This window comes from Agrilus planipennis, unplaced genomic scaffold, assembly GCF_000699045.2.
Source record: "Agrilus planipennis isolate EAB-ADULT unplaced genomic scaffold, Apla_2.0 scaffold22, whole genome shotgun sequence".
Taxonomy (NCBI): domain Eukaryota; kingdom Metazoa; phylum Arthropoda; class Insecta; order Coleoptera; family Buprestidae; genus Agrilus; species Agrilus planipennis.
In genome coordinates, this window is record NW_020438874.1 from 2,033,170 (window position 1) to 2,055,072 (window position 21,903).

General features: G+C 34.4%; 1 protein-coding gene across 1 annotated transcript in view; it reads right to left on the reverse strand.

Annotated features, from left to right (window-relative positions):
* Positions 1–21,903, reverse strand: part of LOC108740777 — a 104,929-nt gene that overhangs the window by 53,473 nt on the left and 29,553 nt on the right. The window contains exon 2 of the mRNA XM_025979976.1: positions 1,686–6,362. Coding sequence (XP_025835761.1) covers positions 1,686–6,321 — 4,636 coding nt within the window. The 5' untranslated portion in view covers positions 6,322–6,362. The remainder of the gene's footprint in view (positions 1–1,685; positions 6,363–21,903) is intronic.

Below are 21,903 nucleotides of genomic sequence, written 5' to 3' on the forward strand. Positions count from 1 at the left end.
CGCATTACTACGCCCTTCTCAAGGCATGGACACCAATATAATAACAACTTCGAAATTTAAGATGGAAGAAGGATACTCGTCTAACTTACCTACGTATAGGATACGTTGAAGTCGTTAAAAGGATGTGTATCGCACTTAGGAAACTTTTGAGTAGTAAAAATTGCGGTGCATTGGCTTTTTTGTCTTTGAGAGTAAATAAACTAACTGAAGTCCTACTGTTAGTGTTTACTTAACGTATTGCCCCCAGAAACTACACAGGGATGCTTCATTTGTTTAAAGGACAGCAGCTATGCTAAAGTGTTTACAATTGTTTCAAATTACAGAATAAAACAAAAGCCAGAATACATATTTTTTTCGGCTTTAACTCACATTATTAGACTACTTTTGACATTTGACAATAACTTTTTGCCAAAATTATTACATACCTAAAGATTAAATAAGAGTAAATGTAATTATTCCAAAAAGACTCTGAAAGGACACAAAATATTTGAGTAATGCTCAACTGTCTAGCTTCCGTTGTTTAGAATTGAGAATACTGATGATGTCGTATTTCCGCAGCGAAAGCGTATGTGTGTATTTACAAGTTGGAACGCTTTACTTGTGTAAAAATTAAAAATTTTCCCGAAATTTTCCTAGGTATGCAAGCGCGTTTTTAGGAAATCCAAAAAATGTTTTGCCCCACGTTGATGAAAATCATCTAGGTGCACATAATGTTAAAATAAACCATCTAAATTAATTTAATTAAAAATACCCTGCACTTGTCTTCGGTAACATAACCATTAGCACTTTCCTTTTTTTTTTAATTATTTTATTTATTTATTAACTTGTCTACAGCAGTTTCTCAAGATCATGAAAATAAGAAAAAAAGAAAGTCAATGTAAAGGTGATTTTATTCAACACTCATTGCATTGTTAATTTATGTGTCAAACAATTTCTAACAACTGGAGGATGTTTGTATTCATTTGTTTTAAGAAAGTTTTTTAAAGTTTACTTACCTCTTTATAATTACCAGACTAATTGAAAATATGTGACATTTTACAGTGATGAGTATTTGTTTTAAAGTTAACACTGAAAAAAATATAATGCGCTTCTCAATCAGAAGAAGCTATTAGGAAACGGAAATGAAACACTTTCATTTTTTTCAAAAGTTTTATTTAAAAGGCATAAATTAATGGCAATTTGTGCATTTCATATCTACAGTCACTTAAAATGTATAGAATACTTCTTCGTAAAAGACAAGCTGCTAATTATTTATTGTTATTATTATTATTATTATTATAAAACAATCACATATTAACACATAGGACAATCACAACAAATTCAGTACTACCTAATAGCTGCTTCAATTGAATACAAAGCGTCGAATTTCGAAGAAGGACAAAAATGCATTCCATAAAATTAAACAGAAATTCAGTCTCAAAATTGGTTTCTAAAGTTAGGGATTTTATTTTATTTTTTTTAATATTCCTTAATAAGTAATTGAAATGGTAATTGCTTGTTCAGTGTAAGCGATTTAAATTCAATATTATACGGCAATTAAACGCATCAATTTTAATAAGGCTCTGGTTCGTTACTAATTCCACATAATCCACTAAAACAAAGACTCTTTGGTCCTATTAGGCATTAGGATAAAATCCGTTTGTCCTTCCCCGAATTACAAGGATACGTAAAGCGAATTCACTTACCTATCGCATTAATTCTGTTATTTCTGGGATCGGTTTGGAGAATCCTTTGTATTTCCCCGGCTTCGGAACCGCTACTTTCATTGTCGGAAGCTGGTGGGTTTCCTCTCAGCACGGCTTTTCGTAATTGATCGGACCTGGACCTTCTCGAGGGAGGCAAAGGAGGTAACGGTCTCGTGGGCGCCTCGGCATGTACATTGCTCATATTTTCGTTTCTCATCGTTTCGTTAATGTATCGTTGTTGGTCGTTACCGTTCAGTCGTTGTCGATCAGAATAACGTCGATACATGTCGTTAACACTGGCTGTCAATCGAGTACCACGTACAAAATTACCAGCGTCGTATTCGCTCAAGTTGCTGTTGCTTTGGCGGGACGCCAAGGACAATCGCGACCCCACGTTTGGCTGTAGGGTCCCATAGATGATTCCCGTTTGCTTGACCTGGCCGTAGTTTTCGGGAGACATCAAAACTTTCTCTCCATTGTCGTGGATTTGCCCGTAGATGTCGCAAACCTTATTCGTTACGGTGATCTGTTTTGGAATCGCGTGTCCATAGGGGGATTCAGCGACCACTGCGACTGTTTGCTGCTGAACTTGGCCGTAAACAACGTTACTGGGCGATTCATTTGGAAACCGTGAACCATACACAGGTTCCGAGGTGGCCCTTTCCGATCTTTTAATGATCCGAGGAGAGTTCGGTAAAAACACATCGTCGTCCAATGACTCTTGGCGCTCGAGCCTCCTTTGTGGGGGACTTTGCGTGTAACCGTTTTTAGTAGGCCAAGCTGGAGATGTGTTGCCTCCCTGTGAGCCAAAACTGACCTTTTTGTATTGATTATGTACGGGGTAGTTTGGCAAAGGAGACGGATTGCTTACTAAACTGCCCCTTCTGAAGATTGGATTTTGCAGTTGCTGCCTCTTCAGTAACGTAGGGGCTACACCTGCTGGGTAGTTTTCGTATATCGTTTGAATACTTGCCGTTGAACCAATGGGACCTATTGTATTTCTACCAGAGCTTCGCCTAACAAAATTTTGATTCTGGACTCTCCCCGGTTGCACTTCAGCTGGATAGGTTGCGATATTAATTTTTTGCTGGGGATAATTCTGAACGGGAATATATTGCACGTGTTCTTGGATTCTATCATTTCTGTTGATGGTTTCATAATTAATATTAGAGTCCGGTGGACAAGAAAGACTGGTCGACTTGACTTCTCTCGGCAAGCTGAGGCTTCGTCTGGAATTGTGAAGATTACTTGGCGTAGAACTTCTCGATCTATGAAATACGACCGGATCTTCAACGTAGCCATAAAGGCGTCTGTAATTTAGAAAATCAAGTTCCTCTTTCTCTTTCATTTTCTTTAACTCTCTCCAGTAGAAGGCTTCGACGTTTTGCAGCATTTGCTGTTTTTGCGGCGACCTCGGTTGAGAACTTTCTGGAGGCAGGGAACTCCTCGTTCGGGGACTTATGTTGCTGGAGGACATTGAAAAGTTGCTAATTGAAGCCCTTTGAGGATCGACAGAAGAATTAGAATTATGGAGCGACATTAAGGACATATTTTTATTTGCTTCCATATTACGCCACCTTCTTTCTTCCAACTCTTCGGGGGTTAATTTGGGAGAGACTTTCTCTGGAACTTTCGTATTTACATAAATATTTTGTCTTAAATATTGGAACTGCGCAGGTGAAAGACTTTGACCGTTGGATTGTGAATACTGATTTGGTTGCTGAGGGGAATGTAACATTGGTTGACGAAGCGGCACTATACCGTTGGAATACTGATAAACGGGTTCTTTGGGAGACAACTGCCGGACTGCTTGATAATTTAATAGCTTCGGAGTGGACGAGGAAATAGGCTGAACATTTATTTGACTTTGTGGGGTCACGGGTAGCTGTTGAGGGATCTGTTGACTTTTATTAATAAGATAATTAGACGGATGTCGTGACTGTGAATTACTCGTGTCGTTTTGTTTCGCCTCGCGAGAATCAACTTGCATTTCTTGCAAAATATTCCTCTGTGCTGGTGGCCGAGGAAGTTTCGTAGGTGACGTAACGGCGGTTTTAGTAGAAGAATTGGCTCGTGTTATTACAAGTTTACTTCTCTCGCCGTCCGGAATTGTTCGCTGTTCAGATTGCTTTTGTTCGGAATGTTCTTTACTATTCCTAAGAAGCTCCGTGGCAATTATCTTATCGGTGCTTACTTTCGTTTTGGGTATTGGCGATTTCACACGAGGTTGCAGTTCAACTTTTTCTCTGTTTGACGGAAGTTTTAATTTTGTCCGCTCTAATGTAAGTGGGCTGACTGGACTTTTAAGATTCCTTGAGATTGGAGAGCCACGAACTCCCACGTAACTGTCTCGCGATCGAGGAGAAAGAGGAGAGTCCGACAGCTTTGAAGATACTGGACTTATCTTCACCTCAAGTGGCACATTAACGGGTTTTGGTTTAATTACGGGACTTGACTTGACGGATTGATTACCTGGTGAGGAACTTTGCTGATTGTCACTTTGTCGTTCCAAAGAGCTATTTCTTACGGGGACGGCTGGTTTTACAAGCTCTTGTTTGGATTGTTTCTCCTTTCTATTAAGGGTATCACGAGGTTCTCCGTAAATATCGTTTAGATAGGGATTTTCTCTGTTGGGTGATACCGGACTTTGAGGAGACGCTTCTGAAGAATAGGATTTCGAAACGTAACTCTTGATTTCTAAATTTAAATTATTACGAAGAACTTCTTGGTTTTCGTCTTTAGATGTCTCTGACATCGATTCCGACTGTGATGCAGTTGGTTTTTTATGCCGGTAGGGATTTGGCAATGGTCTCTCGGAATTAATGGGTATCAAAGCTTTCGGTTTGATTAATTGAACATTTTGGTAAGTTTCTTGAGCTCTAGGCGGCGTTTCTGTGAAATGCTGAGGAGAGTCGTTTTGATTTCGCAAAGTTTGCCCCACTTTACCATTAGACGGAACTGGTATTCCACTTTTAACGTTTCTTTGTTTACGTCCAAGCTCCTGTGCTTGGCGTAATTCTGCTTGGGCGATTAACGAGTTTTCGTAAGTGTTATTGTGACTATCTGACGAAGAGCTGCTTGCATCGATGTATTTGTTTATGTTGGGTACATTTATGTATGTTTCGGTTTTATTTTCGCTTTTGTCTTTATTCCCTGTGTCCATCGGGAGGTAGTCGTTCAATATCGATCTGCCTTTAGAATTATCACCATCCGCTATGTAACTTTTACTACGTCCATTATGTCTTTTGTGGTTGCTGCGTTTGTAATTAGCGTTGTCTGAATTAGATTTTATACCTAAATTATCGCAGCCGTTCAATAAATTTTCAGTTTTGTAGGAACCATCGACCGTGTGTCTATGTACAGAATGTCTCACGAAGGAGTTTTTAGAATTTTCAACGGACGCATCTGTCTGATCGTTCAGTTTTCGGGAATTTTTATCTTTATCTTCATCTTTTTTCTTGTCCCTCCCGAAAAATGTTCCCTTGAACAGTCTTCTAAAGCTGTTGCTTCTCTTCTTTTCTGTCGCCTTCTTATCCATAACGAACTGCGATAGTATTCCGTCTACCTTATCAACACTATCTTCTGATGAAGAATGTCGTACTATAACGACTCTTTCTTCTTCTTCGGATTCAGTCGATTCTTCCTCTTTGGTGGGAGGATCCTTGATTATTATTGCGCTGTTGATAATGGGAATTTTCCTTTTAGGACACAGATACACATGATGGCGTTTTGCATCTGATGCAGATACGTCACTAGGAAAATCGCTATCTAAGCTGTCTTTGCTTCGACTTTTTGTCGTCTCGTTTACCGGGCGTTTCTCAATATTAGTAACAACAATTTTCTGTTTCTCCAAAAGGTAACGAGGTTTTGGATTTGGAGAAGGTTTGCTCTTGTCCAGCTCTTTCTCTGGTTTGTTATTATTGTTATTGTAATCCGTGGAGTTAACCTCTTGCTTAGGGGATTGTGGACTTCTAGGCTGTGGTATAGGTTTTGAATTAAATAAGACGGGAATCTTGGTTGTTAGACCAGGAGACGTTAAAGGAGCCAATTTAGGATAACCGTAGCTAGAAGGCGAATATTTCGTTTTCAACTTTTCTACTATTTCCGGGGATAATTTCGTGGGATTTTTGTAATTTGAAGCGTTATCCTCAAGATTGTTTAGATTCTTCTCGTTGGTAGAAGGTTTTGCCTGTTCGGCTTCGCTTTCTAAAATTTGTTTTAATGACTCGATTGCACCACGTCTTACAGGACTTGTTTGTTCCTTGCAGGTATCTGTTTGGTCTCGCCCAATCGTATCGTGTGCTATTGTAAATCTCTTCGGTTCATCAATGTCGCTCTTGGGACGAACTGGTGCCCAAGATCTTCTTAGATACAAACGATCGAATTCATTTTTGTCTCGTTCTTCATATTTGGTGTAGACAAATTCTTTTATATCTCCTCTTTCTATATACTCAACTGTTGTGAGCTTTTCGGGTACGAAAACGTCATTTGTATTAGAGGTATTACTATCTTCGTTTGACTTGTTTGTTTGATCTGGATGAACTGTTGGATCTGTTACATTATGTGGCCAGGAATTCTCGTCTAAAACAATTCTTTGTTCACTTGCAATTGCAGCGTTTTCTGATGTGGATTCCATTTTGAAATTGTCAAAGAGGTTGAACTGCCTCTAAGGACCTCCTAGAACAAAAAGAAAAGTGATTTAAATTAAACATTTTTCAAATGCCCCACACAGAAGAGCAAGTAAAATGAATTTAGCGAAAACACAGAACGTAGAGCAGAATAAATTTGCATAGTAAAATATAATATCCGTAGGTATCGAGATAAACACACTGAGTAGATAAATGAGAAAATCTGTTGTTGTTCCTGTGCTCTTTTCAAAGAAAATATTGACATAATCAATACAATAAAGCAGTTTTTTGTATTGCAATATAAAATTTGAATAATGCAAACTGGTTTTTCTGCCTTACTTTTTATGAATCGTATTTATTTATAAATATTCCTGTTTCTTCGTCATAATTAACATATTTACAATTTCGCCTAAATTAGTGGCAGTTACAATAAATATTGTTACATAACGTGACTGTTCACTTTGCCGGCTGTATCTAAAATATTGACACGGTTAATAGGTACAAATAAATATTACACGTTTCGCAAAATATGTCAAGTAATTTTAAGTAGCCGCTGACTATTTTCAGTTATTACATATCTAGTCTTGAAATCTTGTTTTCAGATTTAATTTTGTGATTAGCGTCCTTCAAAGAGATACTTGAATCCAGGTAATATATGTACGTATATATAAAAACGTAATCTCACTATCTCAGCTTTGTTGCAATCACTGCGGAATACATAGGCCCATAGTATATTTGTTAATACAATAGACAGTAGGCACTATGAAATAGTCATATTAATTACTTAATAGTTAGCAGTTTGTGAGTGATTAAATATAATTCAATAGTTAATATTATTCTTTGTTCGTATATTTTTGTAGGTATGTATCCTGTACCTAACTGATTTATCCTTTTAAGGGTATTCAGTTATAATCCTTGCAATTTTAATATGATTAATATTTTATTTATCTACCTTAAAACTATTTCAAGCTGAAAATATATTAAGGATCTCCCAGTCCTACTTAAGTATCCTTAAGTCCTCACAGATTTCTCCTTGTAGGTTGCGTTGTAAATAAAAAGTATTTTCCTACAGTACATAACTAATTTATTCTGTTATTTATTATATATTCCTATAATAACTATATGTGTGTATGTATGTAAGTATAAATATCATGTAAGGCAACAGTTAAATTAATTATTAAACATTAAAATTTTGATAGTCAATCGTAAATAATCTTTATATCTAGTACGGTATAATGTGCGTGCGAATTTTATAATCATTAACTTATTGAAAATTATTGATCTTTCAATGAATATTTCTTCCAGCCAACAGCATATCGTTGTAGAAATTACTGAAGGTATTTTTTTTAATGTTAAATAATAGTTTGTATTCCCGTAGCGTACTCTAAATGCGTACAGGAAATCAATGTTGAGCAGCCCGAAGTTGTACGTATTTGTTGTAGATATTGTACTTAATACTAAAAGTACAATAAATATACTTGCACTATATGCAGGCATAGACAATAACTGTGCAAGTAAATACAAATTTAATGGAGTAACTTATTGTATGGAGTACGTTTATGTGGGTGTTGATGCTGTTAAATTGTCGAGCATACTGGGCATAAATGCATAATTTATTAGTAATAATAGTACGACTGATACCTCTCCAACCTTGAGACCATCATTAATTTATATACGAATCAGAGATCAGAGTAAGAAATCGGAGGAGAATGTTTTATGTAAATTTCAATTTATGGTGCAAATTGAAGCGTTTGTACTTGCCGTCATAATTAATTAAGCTTAAACATTAACAAGCAAAACTCAATTTAATTATTTATTTCTCAATTACCGATTAGAGTTGGAGCTAGGCAAAAACGGCAGTAATAATACCTACCGTTAAAGCGGAATCGACAGGAAAAAGAATAAATACACATTCTGGTTAATTTTCAAAAATTATAGGTTTATAATAACTCATAATTAAAAATTGTAGGATTTACAGTTATCTGTAGCACTATAGATATCATCGGACATTTCCTTTGCTCAGTTTTAATTAATAAGGAATGGTGTCAACTTATTCAGTGTTAAAAAGTACTAATTGACATTTTGTACCTAGAAGACGCTTTCTTTACTATTGATAGGTATCTACTAGACGCGGAGTAAATCAAAAGGTTACAAGCGTTCGAAATGTGGTGCTACAGGAGAATGATTAGGATATCGTGTATAGAGGAGATTAGAACTGAGAAGGTAGAAAGAATAGGAGAACACTATGCAGGTCAATAAGAAAAAGGCGAGATAGGTAGGACACCTTCTCAGGCATGAAGGACTAATTAGAGGCATATTAGAAGCACAAACTGGAGTTAAGAGGAGTAGATGTAGACGTAGGTTAGATTAGTATTCACAAACAGTTAGTGTTGTAGTTTTAAAGAAATAAGAGATAAGCTCAAGATAGGAAAAAGTGGACGTTCGTTTCCAACTAGTCTTGGGAGTGACGACCTTATGATTATGATGAGTCAAAGAAATATCATAAATGACATTATTTTATCATCAAAAAAATTTTTTCAATGAAAGAAAACAACATATTAGCAGTCCTTCATAGGTAACTAAATAACCACTAACTGTAAATTGCATATTATTGCACCTTTAAAAGGGAGTTAAAAAGTACAAGACCATAAAATTACAGTGGAATTCGTTGATTATTACTCCGCCTGTATTGACCAACCGCTTGATATGAAGTAATTGCAATATTAAGTTTGGTTTTCGTATTAATTTCTCTATAGAAAAGTTCCGATATAATGATTCCGTTTAAAATGACATATCGTTTATTATGACTGATTCTCAACAAATCATATTCGGTTATAGTGACCCCAATGATTAGTAATAACATTTTCGCTCATTTTTCCGACCTTTCTTATGTATATTGATATTACAATTCATCGTTCTTTTTCTTTTTCTGTTAATAAATATATACAATTTGTAGTTTTTTTCTCTATTAAACTAAGTAACTAACCAAAATAGAAAGTTGTTTATTTTCTAAGACTATGCTTTGTATGACGTCCGCTTATTATGACGTGTTTGTCATTTCCTTTCGATGTCATTATAAACGGATTCTACTGTACTTCTATTCGCATCATCATCATAAAGTCATCAGTCCTAAGACTGGTTGGACACGTACCTCCACTCTTTCCTATCCTGAGCTAAACTTCGCATTTCCCTAAAACTAGAACAGGCCACATCCTTAACTATTTGCGAAGAGTAATCTAATCTAGGTCTACCTCTACCCCTCGCAACACTTTATATAAATATGGGAAAAACTAAATTACAAATTCAATATATTTCGTGCTAAATTAATTATGCTAAAAAGATATTAGTCTTGCAGGATATGAGAATGTACATTACGACATATATATATTAAAAGTCTGATTGTGAGTATAATTTACCGTTGTGTTTATTAATGCACATGCTTTTTTATCTAATACACTCCCTGTTCCTTATCATTTTATCAATATGTATAGCGTGTGCTATTTATGTTTTCCACATCTTCTTTGAAAACAAAATTTAATGCATATGTTATGCACCTATATCGAAACGTTATTTTCCAAACTTATACCAGCTATTAAATTAATTTAGCGTCATTATAAATATTTAATTTTTAAAGACACTTAATTATGTTTACTACAAACTCGGGCTAATTAAAATTACTTTGTACTGATAAAGATTTTCTTACATCAATATTTTGTTTGGCTAAAACTCAGACCTTTAAACCTGAATCGTACTTAATACTTCTTTTTTGTAATTGTTACAATTATTCTTCCTGAATTATTTAATGGCTTACCAATGAACTAAACGAAACATAAAATTGCATCCAATTATTTAAAATAATATTATAATTAATAGGTGGTTATACCTATATCTTCGTTGAAGCGATCAGCGATTATAAGTCATGATCATATTCTATAAAAATAACAATTCTTTCTTTTTAAGCACTTGCGCAACTAATCATTACTTATCTTTTTCTTTATTATATAACATTATTATACTTTTGCTTCGTTGTGTTATTATTTAATAAAAACAAAAAGTTAATACGAAGCATTTTAACCGTGAGTAATACTGAATATCTATATAAAATACCTACATAATACGTATTATATGTTTAGGTATGTAGTTAGGTATGAAAATTACCTAATTGATTTTCGGCCATCTATTGGTATATGAATCAGCTGAACTTCACTTGTTTTGAAACTTTACCCTCATGGCAAATTTACTTTTTAACGAATCCCACGAAAAATAAGTCTGCACAAACAAAACTTTCAAACGTTATCGCGAAAAAATCCAACTGCACACTGCGATAACAATTATTTCGTGTCAATATTTGAGTTGGTGATAACCTTTGATAAGAGCAACATTAGTAAACGTAATAGTAAAAACGTTGAAAAACACTTTCGATCTAGGTGCAATAACAACACATATCGTTTACATCTTTTCTTCGAAGTAGTGATACTAAGGGGTGCTGGCAGATAGTGTGGAGTAGCGTAAATCTGGCGTTAAGTATTGGAAGCAAACTAAACGAAAAATAAAATCTAACGATAAGTCGGTAGCTAGAGCGGAGATATTACGAGCGGTTGATTTAAAAATCCCTGACAGTTGCTGCAATCGATGACAGCTACTGTATATTACTTATGCATATGTGTCATGTACAACGCTGTGCACTACGTATCTTAGGAAATACGAACAAAGGAAACTTTTGTAATGCAGCAGCAGCCGCTTTGCGAACAAAATGAGCAATTACTTTTCATGTTGTTGCAGCACCCAAACGTATACCAGTTCCTACACCATGATACAAACAACAATTTCTACACAGTTTCCTATTTATTGTTTTACTTATTATTAGCTGAAAAAGTACACCTAATTTGCATAAGGATGACAATAATAAAGTTTATATCAGGAGAGATACATATACCCTAGACAATAATTTTCAGTCTCTCTCCAGTCTCTCAGAGTCTTTCAGCGTCTCTGAGAGCGTCTCTCACAGTCCTTCCCAGTCTCTCAGTTATTGCCTAGTTGTTTTTATGGATCTCTCACAGTCTCTGTATGAGAGACTCGAACGATAAAATTGTTAAATCAAAGAATCGAGTCTCTCACAGAGAGACTGAATGAATAAAACTGAAAAATTGAGAGACTCGAGTCTCTCGTAGAAAGATTGGGATCTCTGAAATATGTTGAACTTAGAAAATTTTAACCATGTCTATCGAGACACCACTTATTGAGAGATTCGAGTCTCTCGTTCAGAGACTGGATACGAAATGAGGATCTCTCTATGAGCGACTCGAGTCTCTCGTTCAGAGATTCGAGTCTCTCGTTCAGAGACTGGATACGAAATGAGGATTTCTCTATGAGCGACTCGAGTCTCTCGATCAGAGACGCTAAACAGTTTTTTGTCAGTCTCTCTCAGCGACGCCAGAGAGAATCGATGAAAGACGGAGACTCGAGTCTCGCTTTCAAAGACTCTGAGAGACTGAACATTTTTATCTCGGGTACCTATACATTTCCTAATCCTAGAAGGAACGGTATGTGTTGTTAAAAGATCCTAATGATTTGGAGATATGTAACGTATTTAGGAAAAGATTCAGAAATAAGCAAACAGCTTAAAACTAAAAAATTGCTACAAAAGTTTCAACAAATTACATTGAAAGATAACGTAAAAATCTACAAAAAAATATCGATAGGATTAGGGTTTTTAAAATTCTTGAAACATTTTAAAACGTTTTTCAATTAAAAGGTAATTACAAGAAAGGCGTAAACGCGTGTGTAGAAAGACCAATTTTAGTGATCATTAATTATTTTGGGAAATCATATTCTGTTACAATACACGATTTAAATATGCGGAAATTACACGCACCGATTATATCGGGTAGAGTCGTAAGCATAGTAGCTAATTTTGTGTTTCCTGTAACTCAATCCTGTCGTATTTACCATGAAGCTTTTGGAAAGAATACACAGCACTAATGTAATACGTGATGTCAAACTCGAAAGGTTTTAGGATTAATAACGCGTAATATTACCCGTGAAAAGATACCAATAAAAAGCACTTCTGCTTGGGTGCTACTTTTGACGATACACGTTTTTCGTCCCTAATCTCAGTGAGGTAAAGACATACGGTTTTGTGGGGCGCCAGCGTCTAATGAAAAGAAAAGTTCATCTTTAGGATTTAAAAAGTGCACATATCAGACAGTTTTATTACTTTTTTCTTATCTCTAGATGTAAAAGAACGTTTTTTTCTACTTTGTATTCATTATAAATGGTAGACTAAAGTTTTCCAGGAATATTGAATTATGATATTTATTATTATTTTATGTAGTTTTTTTGAAGTAGTTGCAGTAGTTCAACATGACAGAATGTTTAAAATTAAGTTAATATTTGTACACAAGCAGTAACACTTCAAAAGTCTTATGATGGTTGAATAAACCGAAACGTTAGAAAAAACATAAAGTTGTGTGTAATTATTTGACCGCCACCATGAAAAAAACTACATAATTTAATAGTAACGATCAGGAATCTTACTTAAATTTAAATTATTTAAAGGATAATATTTGGAGCAATTAAAAAAGTCAGGACAATTTTAAGGAAATATGAACTTCGTCATCAATATGCTAATACCAAGCCTTCATTAAGCTGTTTTAAGACATAAAAACTTTTATTATTTGTGTTTACTCAATAACCTATACGAAATACTTGGGGATGATGAATGTGGTAAATCTGCCACTTCCTGAATTACTTTCCGGTATACATGTTCGGCTCCTTCACCAGGTTTAATTCACAATCAATTGCATTTTTTTTATTGGTTGAAACATTCTTGTTTTGCGTAATTTGTTATAAGAATTAATTCAATTCAAAATAATCACGCGCACTGAACAGAAAAATTAATAAAAACCCAGATATTCGTAATAAACCCACCCAACTAACAATTGAATTGATGCATTGTATTAACATAGAGTGTTTCAATTCGAGTATTGTCTGATGATGAGAAATGTTATCAAAGAATTGTGTATGTGTTATCACTGTAATTGGAAAATTCGGACGCTTTCAATTAACATTTCTTCACCATCGAGGAACAAAACAAACCAATAAATTACACTACTGGAAATAAGTATTAATTAATAAGACCGATAAAATTTTTAATCTAATTCCGTCCCATTAAAATGCTCTATTTAATTTATTACTTTCAATAATAAGAACTGCGGGTTCAATTTAAAACGTTAATAATGAGTAAAGCAGAACTTTTTTGTTCATCTCTAATTAAAGTAAATAGGATGCATATTACTGTACCTATACGATGCAATTATATTATAAAAATACTAATTCATTTTTCAATTTTCTTCAACATAAATCTAGAAACTTACATGTTAGAGACGTTTTATTATAGAGTACTGGTTTTATGAATGCACAGAAGGAATTATTGTTCAGACTTAGTGACTATTGTCATGCTGTAAAACATTAACCTAGTTTACATGAAAGCAGTTGGTACATTAAAAAAATAATTATACATATAAATGCTAAAATGTAACATATTAACCTTCGAATATTTTTTAACATTACTTACTTGCTGTAACATTAATGTATTTGATAGCAATTTAGTAGTACAAAAAAAACATTTGAGAAAATTTCTGCTTAAAATCTGGCCTTCAAGTAAAATATTCGTTTCTCTGTTTTTCTAAGGAAGTCGGCATATCTACTTCAAACGAAGGTAACTGTTTACTTATCCGTTTTTCGTGTGCTAGATAATTTTAGTGACTATATTCAAAACATATACACACTTTAATCTAACAATATCTATAGTACGAATCAATAACAGTAATGTTAAAGTTCCTTGAACAATTGTTTCCTGTAAAAAATAAATGGAGTAGCAATTATTTTTTCGGGAGAACGTTTGAAACAAAAATAACGAAAATTCCAACGTAATACACATATTAAAAGTTAATTTGAAATAAATTGCTTTATTTTTATCAAGACTCACTCTCGGTATTTATTGGTGGTAGAACTTGAAAATCTCCGATTAGTCGCTGGCTGCAGTTTGTACATTAATATTTACCCTGTTAAAACGTGAACTTATTAACAAAAACATTAGATTTCGACTTTTGGTATAAACTTAAATTCGAATATTTTGATATTCTTTCATTTATGTTCTCGTTGTTTGGAATAAGCAAATAAATATTAATGGGCTGAATTACACAGAAAATTAATCAACTGCATACTTACGTACATGGCAGAACAATCGGGGATTCCCCTAATATATTATCGACTATTTATTTTAGTAGTGGAAAATGATCACCTTCAAACACTTCCTACGTAAAGTACATCTTTAATATTTATTTAGTTGCAATTAGAAGCAAATGCAATAATTTTGTATAAATATAAACGTTAATATATGGATTGAAAATTATGTTTCAATATTCAACAAATAGTTATGCATTGCCAACATTATTTAACTGATAAAATATGACTGACTATCGTCGTTATCTTGTTATCATAAACGCTTCTTGTTTTTTTAAATAGATCACAATTAAGGGCACTTATTAGCTAAATAAAATTGTCAATTATTACTTCAGCTTAATAGGTCATACTGTTACTTCAAATCAAAGACGAATTATGAGTAAAAACTTCTCTATTGATAAAGTAAGAAGTAATAAACTAGCAAAGTATGCATTTCATTTGTTTGGATTTTGAACATGACTCATGTATATTCTATTTTATTACACTGCATCAGTAACCAGGAATATTTATGATGTACAATCAGGTATAACAAGTCTTTGTTCAAAAGTTCTGTGAAGTCGCGATTAATTAAATGAAATGGCGTGGAATAATCTACAATTCTTTCGATAAACTCATGAATTTCTAATTTCATTAACTTTTGTCATCAAGAAACATGAAACGAAAATTATAAAAATATTCAATTGCACAAAAACTGCACGGTTTTTATTAGTTTCTCTTAAAAGAAGAAGGTAAGGTATATTTTGTAAAAGTTTACCGAAGTTAGTAGAAACTTTTACATGTACCTAATTATAACTAATATATTTGCATCATACGAATGTTAATTACCTGCAGTAATTAACAATTAATATTATACATAAATAAATATCTCAGAAATCACCTTCATCGTAACTAGCAAAACAATTTTTTAATGGAACAAAAACAAAAGAATGGAGTATTGTGCTGTTATTAAATTACATTCGTAAAAAACTACACACTTATTGTGAAGTGATTAAGTTAATATAAAGGCTATGAAAACCAAAAAATCACTTGTTTCAATCGCCGTTCGCGTATTTAATTATTGTTGTGGATACTTTTAACGGCTGTACAATTGACAAAAACAAAGACAAAGTGCGCTAAAAAGTTGGTGTAAGTAATGGTTACCTGGAATTACACGAAATCAACTCCGTTATATATGTACAACAGCCAATTAACAAGCGGATTCTACAAGGCCGTCGTTCATAATTGCACTAATCGTAAAACTTATGTAGTTCAAACTTTCAACGGTACAATTACATCGATAAAAACAACAACTAGGTATACAATAGGAACTTTCCAAATTTCATCAGTTTTATACGTTTATATTATTTGATTTACAATAATTAGAAAAAAGTTTGAAGAGTTTAACGTAGATACTTATTATTATTATTATTATTGATGAAAAGTTTTTGCAATATGAAAATTCACTCACTGTTTGTTGTCCGTTTTAGCAATTGAATTGTTCTCTGTACGACAATAATAAGACGCTTGTCGTTATACAATGTATATCTTGTACGTACCAATTTGATTGCATCACAAAATCGTAGAAACATACGCGTGATTATACGTGAACACTTGGTAGATAAGAGAAGAATATTACATGTAACTACTTATGTATACATATACTTTGTTTCAAAGGTAACACTCGACGGGTAATTCGTAATTATAAGAACTAAGAACGAGAATAATGAGAACGAGAACGAGAGAAAATGATATCTGCTATTATGCGACCACGGACCGATTGGCGATTGGTAACCGTGAAGCGTTCGACAATCGATAGGTAACAATGGTCGCGGTAACGCGGTGACGGCAACGTGTCGGCGAAAATACGCGCTATCAAAAACGTTATCAGGCCAATGATGCAGGTAAAGCTGGAAAGTCGCGCGTAGGAGTCGATGGGGGATTTATATTGTGTTACTCATGTGGGCGCGTAAGTCGTCGAGTCAGGAGGATCACGACCAGCCGATGATTTTGCTTTGCATCAAGAAAAACTTGCAACGAAGGAATGTATGACCGTTGAGGCAGAGGCGTTGTATACGATATTATCGAATCGATTACGTTAAAAAAAGTATTCGGCTAATTGTAATTTGTGCGGAAAAACCGTTAATATTCTAAATTTTTCGTCTAAACTCCGTAACAGGCAGATGATGAAAACACCGTAAATAGAGACTGAGAATTGAGTAGAAAAACAAAAGGTTTCTATGGAAGTAAATGAGGAATAGATAGGGCTAGGACGGTAGGACACCTGAGATACGAAGGGCTAGTTAAAAGCCTATTTGAAGCAGAAACTGAAATGTAGGGAGCAGAGGAAGCAGTAGACATAATTATTGTTCGTAAAAAGTTAAGGATTTGGGACATTCTAGTTTTCAGGAAATGCAAACATTGACTATCGTAGTGATAGACTAACGATTGGTGACTCTTCAATGAACTTGTTTGTCATAATTATAAGATAATCAGCCGGAATTTTGATTAGATTAAAATGTAGAGGTGACAGTGTGCATCCCTGTCTGACCCCCTTCCTAATATTTACTTCTCGACGTTGCAGCTTCAGCTCTATAACTGCCTGTTGCTCTTTATACAAACTAATTATCACTCTTCTATCTTTGTAACTCATTCCTACATTTTTAAGTATATTCAACATCTTGTTCCAATTAACATTGCCAAAAAAAGATTGGAGCAACCTTAGCTATACGTCTAAATATCTGGGAAGAATAATTTAGCCATCTGCCCTGCTAAAATTTCATTTGGAGCAGTTCTTCGGTGGCGTTCATTCTTCATCAGTTTATTGAATGGTACAGTGGCAAAACGTTAAGCTGTTCCACTTAAAATCGAAGCGATAATTTGCATATTTATATCTTAATTAAATAGCGTAATTTATAGGTGGCCACGTAAACAGGTTTATTTCCGTATAAGCGCATAATGCAAAAAAATATTCAGTCATGAAAAGGCTTATGTAACACAACATCCAACCGGCGACTATATTCACGTACCGACATAAATTATTTATGCCGACTTCGGTAACATACTGTCGTGACCCGTATCTTTCCAGCTTCGGTTTCATGAAAAAAAGTCTTCTGATACGATGAAACAGTGGGCGATAACCAAGGTCAGGTAGTAGACAAGAAGCTTTTCGATCGAATTTGCGGTTTTTTACTTTGCATGCCAACTGTCTTTTACATACATCATGCATGAGCACTTGAGCACTGGTGCCAACACGGCGAAATTCCATATTCTTTTCCACAAGCGTATAAAGTAACCGAAACCGCTGGTAACCACTGCACGTTTAAACTGAATCTCAACCATGAATGGGTACTTACAAGAACTTCAAAACATCTAACAATAATCTCTTTTGTGTATAAGCAAACAAAATCGTTTTAGTTTTCAAATTCACACTTATATTTTGATTAAATGCGATCGAATAGGTGTTAGGTATATAGTTAACCGGAAGGTAGGGCGGAAGGCCCTCTTCAGCCTGCTTTCAGGATTCATGGGAATGGGTGGGTGGTGGTTCGGGTGAGAAAGATGAGACGGACGAAATGAAGACAGAAGAAAATGAAAGATTATCTGTGGAATATTACCACGTGTCCAACCAGTCTTAGGACTGATGACCTTATGATGATGATGATTACTGCCTCAGCATTTACTTAAGTGATCCAAGGAAACCACAGAAAAGCTTGGACCAAGGCAGACGGACCCGGAATTGAACCGGCGTCCTCCCGAATGCTAAGCAATGGTATAGACCTCTAGGCCATGCCGCTCGGTTTCTCCCATCATAATACTACAAATATTTATATACCGCGGGTGTGCATAAGCTGAAACGATCGAGTTCGGCTGCTCATTTACGAGCTTGAACCATTTGAACCGAACTTTCAAGTCGGGTTATTATCTGAATCGACCGGAATTGACTGGATGCCCAACCCAATCGAATGGGGGCTCAAGCACCCGTGGACGCCCCCTTGTTGCGCCCCTGGTAGCTACGATACGAATGATTGATTCCAATTCTTGCCCAATTTTGGTACTGAACAGCTTTATTAAAGGAATCATCATTCCATCTACTCATACTTTTCCCTAGCATAATAATTCTAACACATTATAAGTTTGATTGTTCTGTCTCATAATTATTTCTGTATATATATATTTGCTATTTTGTTTGCATTTTCTCTTAGAACCACTTTCCTCTTCACCACTTGAAATGAAACAGAGTGCGGAACGCTGGTGCATTTCCACTCTTTTCATTTTCCTTTCACTGACTGGTTGGTGTGTACACGATGCACGAATGTGCAACTAAAAATAACTCGTCTCGACAGTTCATCAGTAATGACATTGGCAATACGGTCTTTTTATGAGCACAGGCATAAATTTACTTGCACGCCTGTATATACATGACTGTACATTTACGTACGTTTGAGTATTAACCATGTATGCTACGGCTGCACTCACTGTACTGTGTTTCAGGACATGACCCCTTTTTAGAGGAAGATATAAAACGTCATATCACGTCCATTTGAAGTACAATATGATTATCTATTCCGTTAAAACTGGAGGTCAAGGGGTACGCCTTACTATTATTCAATAAGATTTGCAGTTATTCGTAAAATAAAATCTCATCTCTGAAGTGGTATTTGTGTAATATCTATTCAGTTGAGAATAAACTCGACTTTAAATCGACATATATGTAGGGATATAACAGTAACGTTAACAGGGACGTGTAAATATAACAATTTATTAAAAGAAACAAGTTATAAAATGAATAAGATTAACTTAACAGAACATGGAAGCTTTACATGAATGAGCCAAGCCCTCACGACGTCTAACTTTTTCGAGGGTTAATCTTCGACTCCCGATTCCGTCCTTTTTAAAATTGTACAGTACTCAGTATTTCTTTACCGTCCCAGAGGTCTTTTTCTTTAAGCAACGGTAATAAACTTTATGATAGGGTTGCGTCCGAGGACCTGGCTGCTACATGTACATTTTCCTAAATTTAAGTAAATAATTCTTATGACTATAACAACTTAAAATTTAAACAATAAGAACTAACTTATTCAGTCACGTTTGCATACTATATATACTATTTCTTATTACTATCATTAGTTGTAGTTGCTGTTGTGTTTTCAATTTTTACGCTTGGACACGCACCTCCACTTTGTCCTAACTTGAGCCAATCTCTGCATTTCTCAAAAACCAGAAATCCAACATTTCCAAACATTTGTGAAACAGTAATCTAATCTAACGTACACCGTCCACGTTTCAAACACATCAGTCAGAGCCGTGCTCCAAACATGCACTTATGATATCTTTCTGTTTTTTCTTTTATGATTATTAAACAATCATCAAATCAATATGTTTTTGGTTTACTAATATTTAGTTGCTCAAAAAATTATCATTGGAATTCTTCGTTTCTTACTGTCAATTACGATAATGGTAATTTTAATAACTGTAATAAAATATACATTGATAACGATTAAATTAAATTTCACTGTGAACCTCTTGAGTGACTGGTCTCCCCAACCCATGCTCCCTGTCATACACAGAGCTGTTTAATTTTACCGGCGTTTTTTTAAGGGAAAAGTCACGTGTTGTGTACGGAAGCAGTGCATCTGACATCAAAGCGTTATTTTCGTAGTAGATATAAAAGTTATTTTGGAACGTTCAATTAAACAAAGTTGGGGTTGGAAGAACGAATAAATGAAACCGATAGAAATCGTCGGCGCCTTTCGATTTAATTAAGGAAAGACGCCCGTTAAATTCGTGCTCGTATTGACGCCAATTTGACTTTTTTTTCAACAAACTCTGCGACGCTTCCTTCCGAAGAAAAAACGATAAATGCAATTGTCAATTCAAAAGTTTCGAAAACTTAGCTTTTCAAGTCAATTCTTTAATTAACGGGTTGCAGTTAAACTTTCTAAAGATTTGCGGCGCTATTATTAGGTTCAAGATAGCGTTTTAAATCAAAAGTCTCAAGACTAACACTAACACTAACACCTACTGCAATAAGTACATAATCCGAAAAAAAAAAAGAATAATAAAAAGCAGTACAAGTAGGTATATTGAAAAATATGCACCAATATAGGAAAAACTTCGTATTATTAAGGGTTCAAAGTCCAGAGCTACAGTTACATCTTGCAGCTTTTCTATATTTTATTTTTTTTTTTTTTAATAAAGTTTATATCTCTAAATTTCAATGTGCTAAAACTTTTCGGCAATCAGAGATTGGAGTTTGCTGTCGAGGAGTAGTCTAAAATAATTACTTACATTTCTGATTTTTTTTCATCTGTAACACCAGATACAAGGATAAAAAATAAAATGACGAAAGCGAACTCGAAAAGGGCTCCAGAATTGTCCAACTAAAATTTTGAGGTATTCCTAATCAAATAAATCAAATCAGCACCATCTGGATCTTAGGGTTATAATCCTAAGATCAGATATCTTTGAAATATTTACCCTCTTAGTTGTCTTCTACTTTTACTTCACGTAGTACGTAATGATCTCAGATAGTCGAAGGGTGTTTCGAGTTAAAGGTTTGAATTTTTTAAAATCCTGACATACTAAAGTAGTAGCATAAAAAATTTATTGGCGTCCATCAGGACATTAAGGTGAAGGGGCCCCTCCATTCATGTGCCAAAAAGTACTCAAGTAGTAAAAAAATAAATGAAGGCCAACTCGATGGGACGGATGACACCTGCCGTTCCTGAGTGCTGTCCCTTACTGTTAGGGGTAATTCTGAAGCCAGATTCGGATTCAGCTTTGTAGAACGTATTTAGAGATGTGCAAAATGTTTTTTTTTAAAGTATTTAAATACAAAATGCAAATACTTTTTTGATTTGTTATTTCAAATGTAAAATACAAAATAAATTTCCCTTTTGTATTTCAAATGCTAAATGCAAAATACGTATTTTCAAATCTACCTTTTTGTAGTACCTTTTTTTCGTAATTTTCTACATTTACTTAAGTATAAAATATTTTTTAAGAAAATTTTGCAGGCATTTCCTCATTTTTTAAGTATTGAAGTTTTTCTAGACTAATAGTTGTGTTTGCACTATATCACAACTGCGAAGATTAAGTATGATTCTTATTTTTCTGTTTGAATTAATTGAGATATAGTTTTTTTATAGTGCTTCCTTATTTATCTTTGTCATCCGTTTTAATTTGAAAAAAACACTGATACCAAAATAGTTTGTTTAGCGTGAAAGATCAGAGCCAGGATGGATTTGCAAATAATTTTATTTATGTAAAATCAACATCAATCATTTTATATCAAAATATTTGCAACCCCATTTTGTTTCTGATCTTTTATACATTGTAATAAAAGAAATAAATGAACTCCGTAG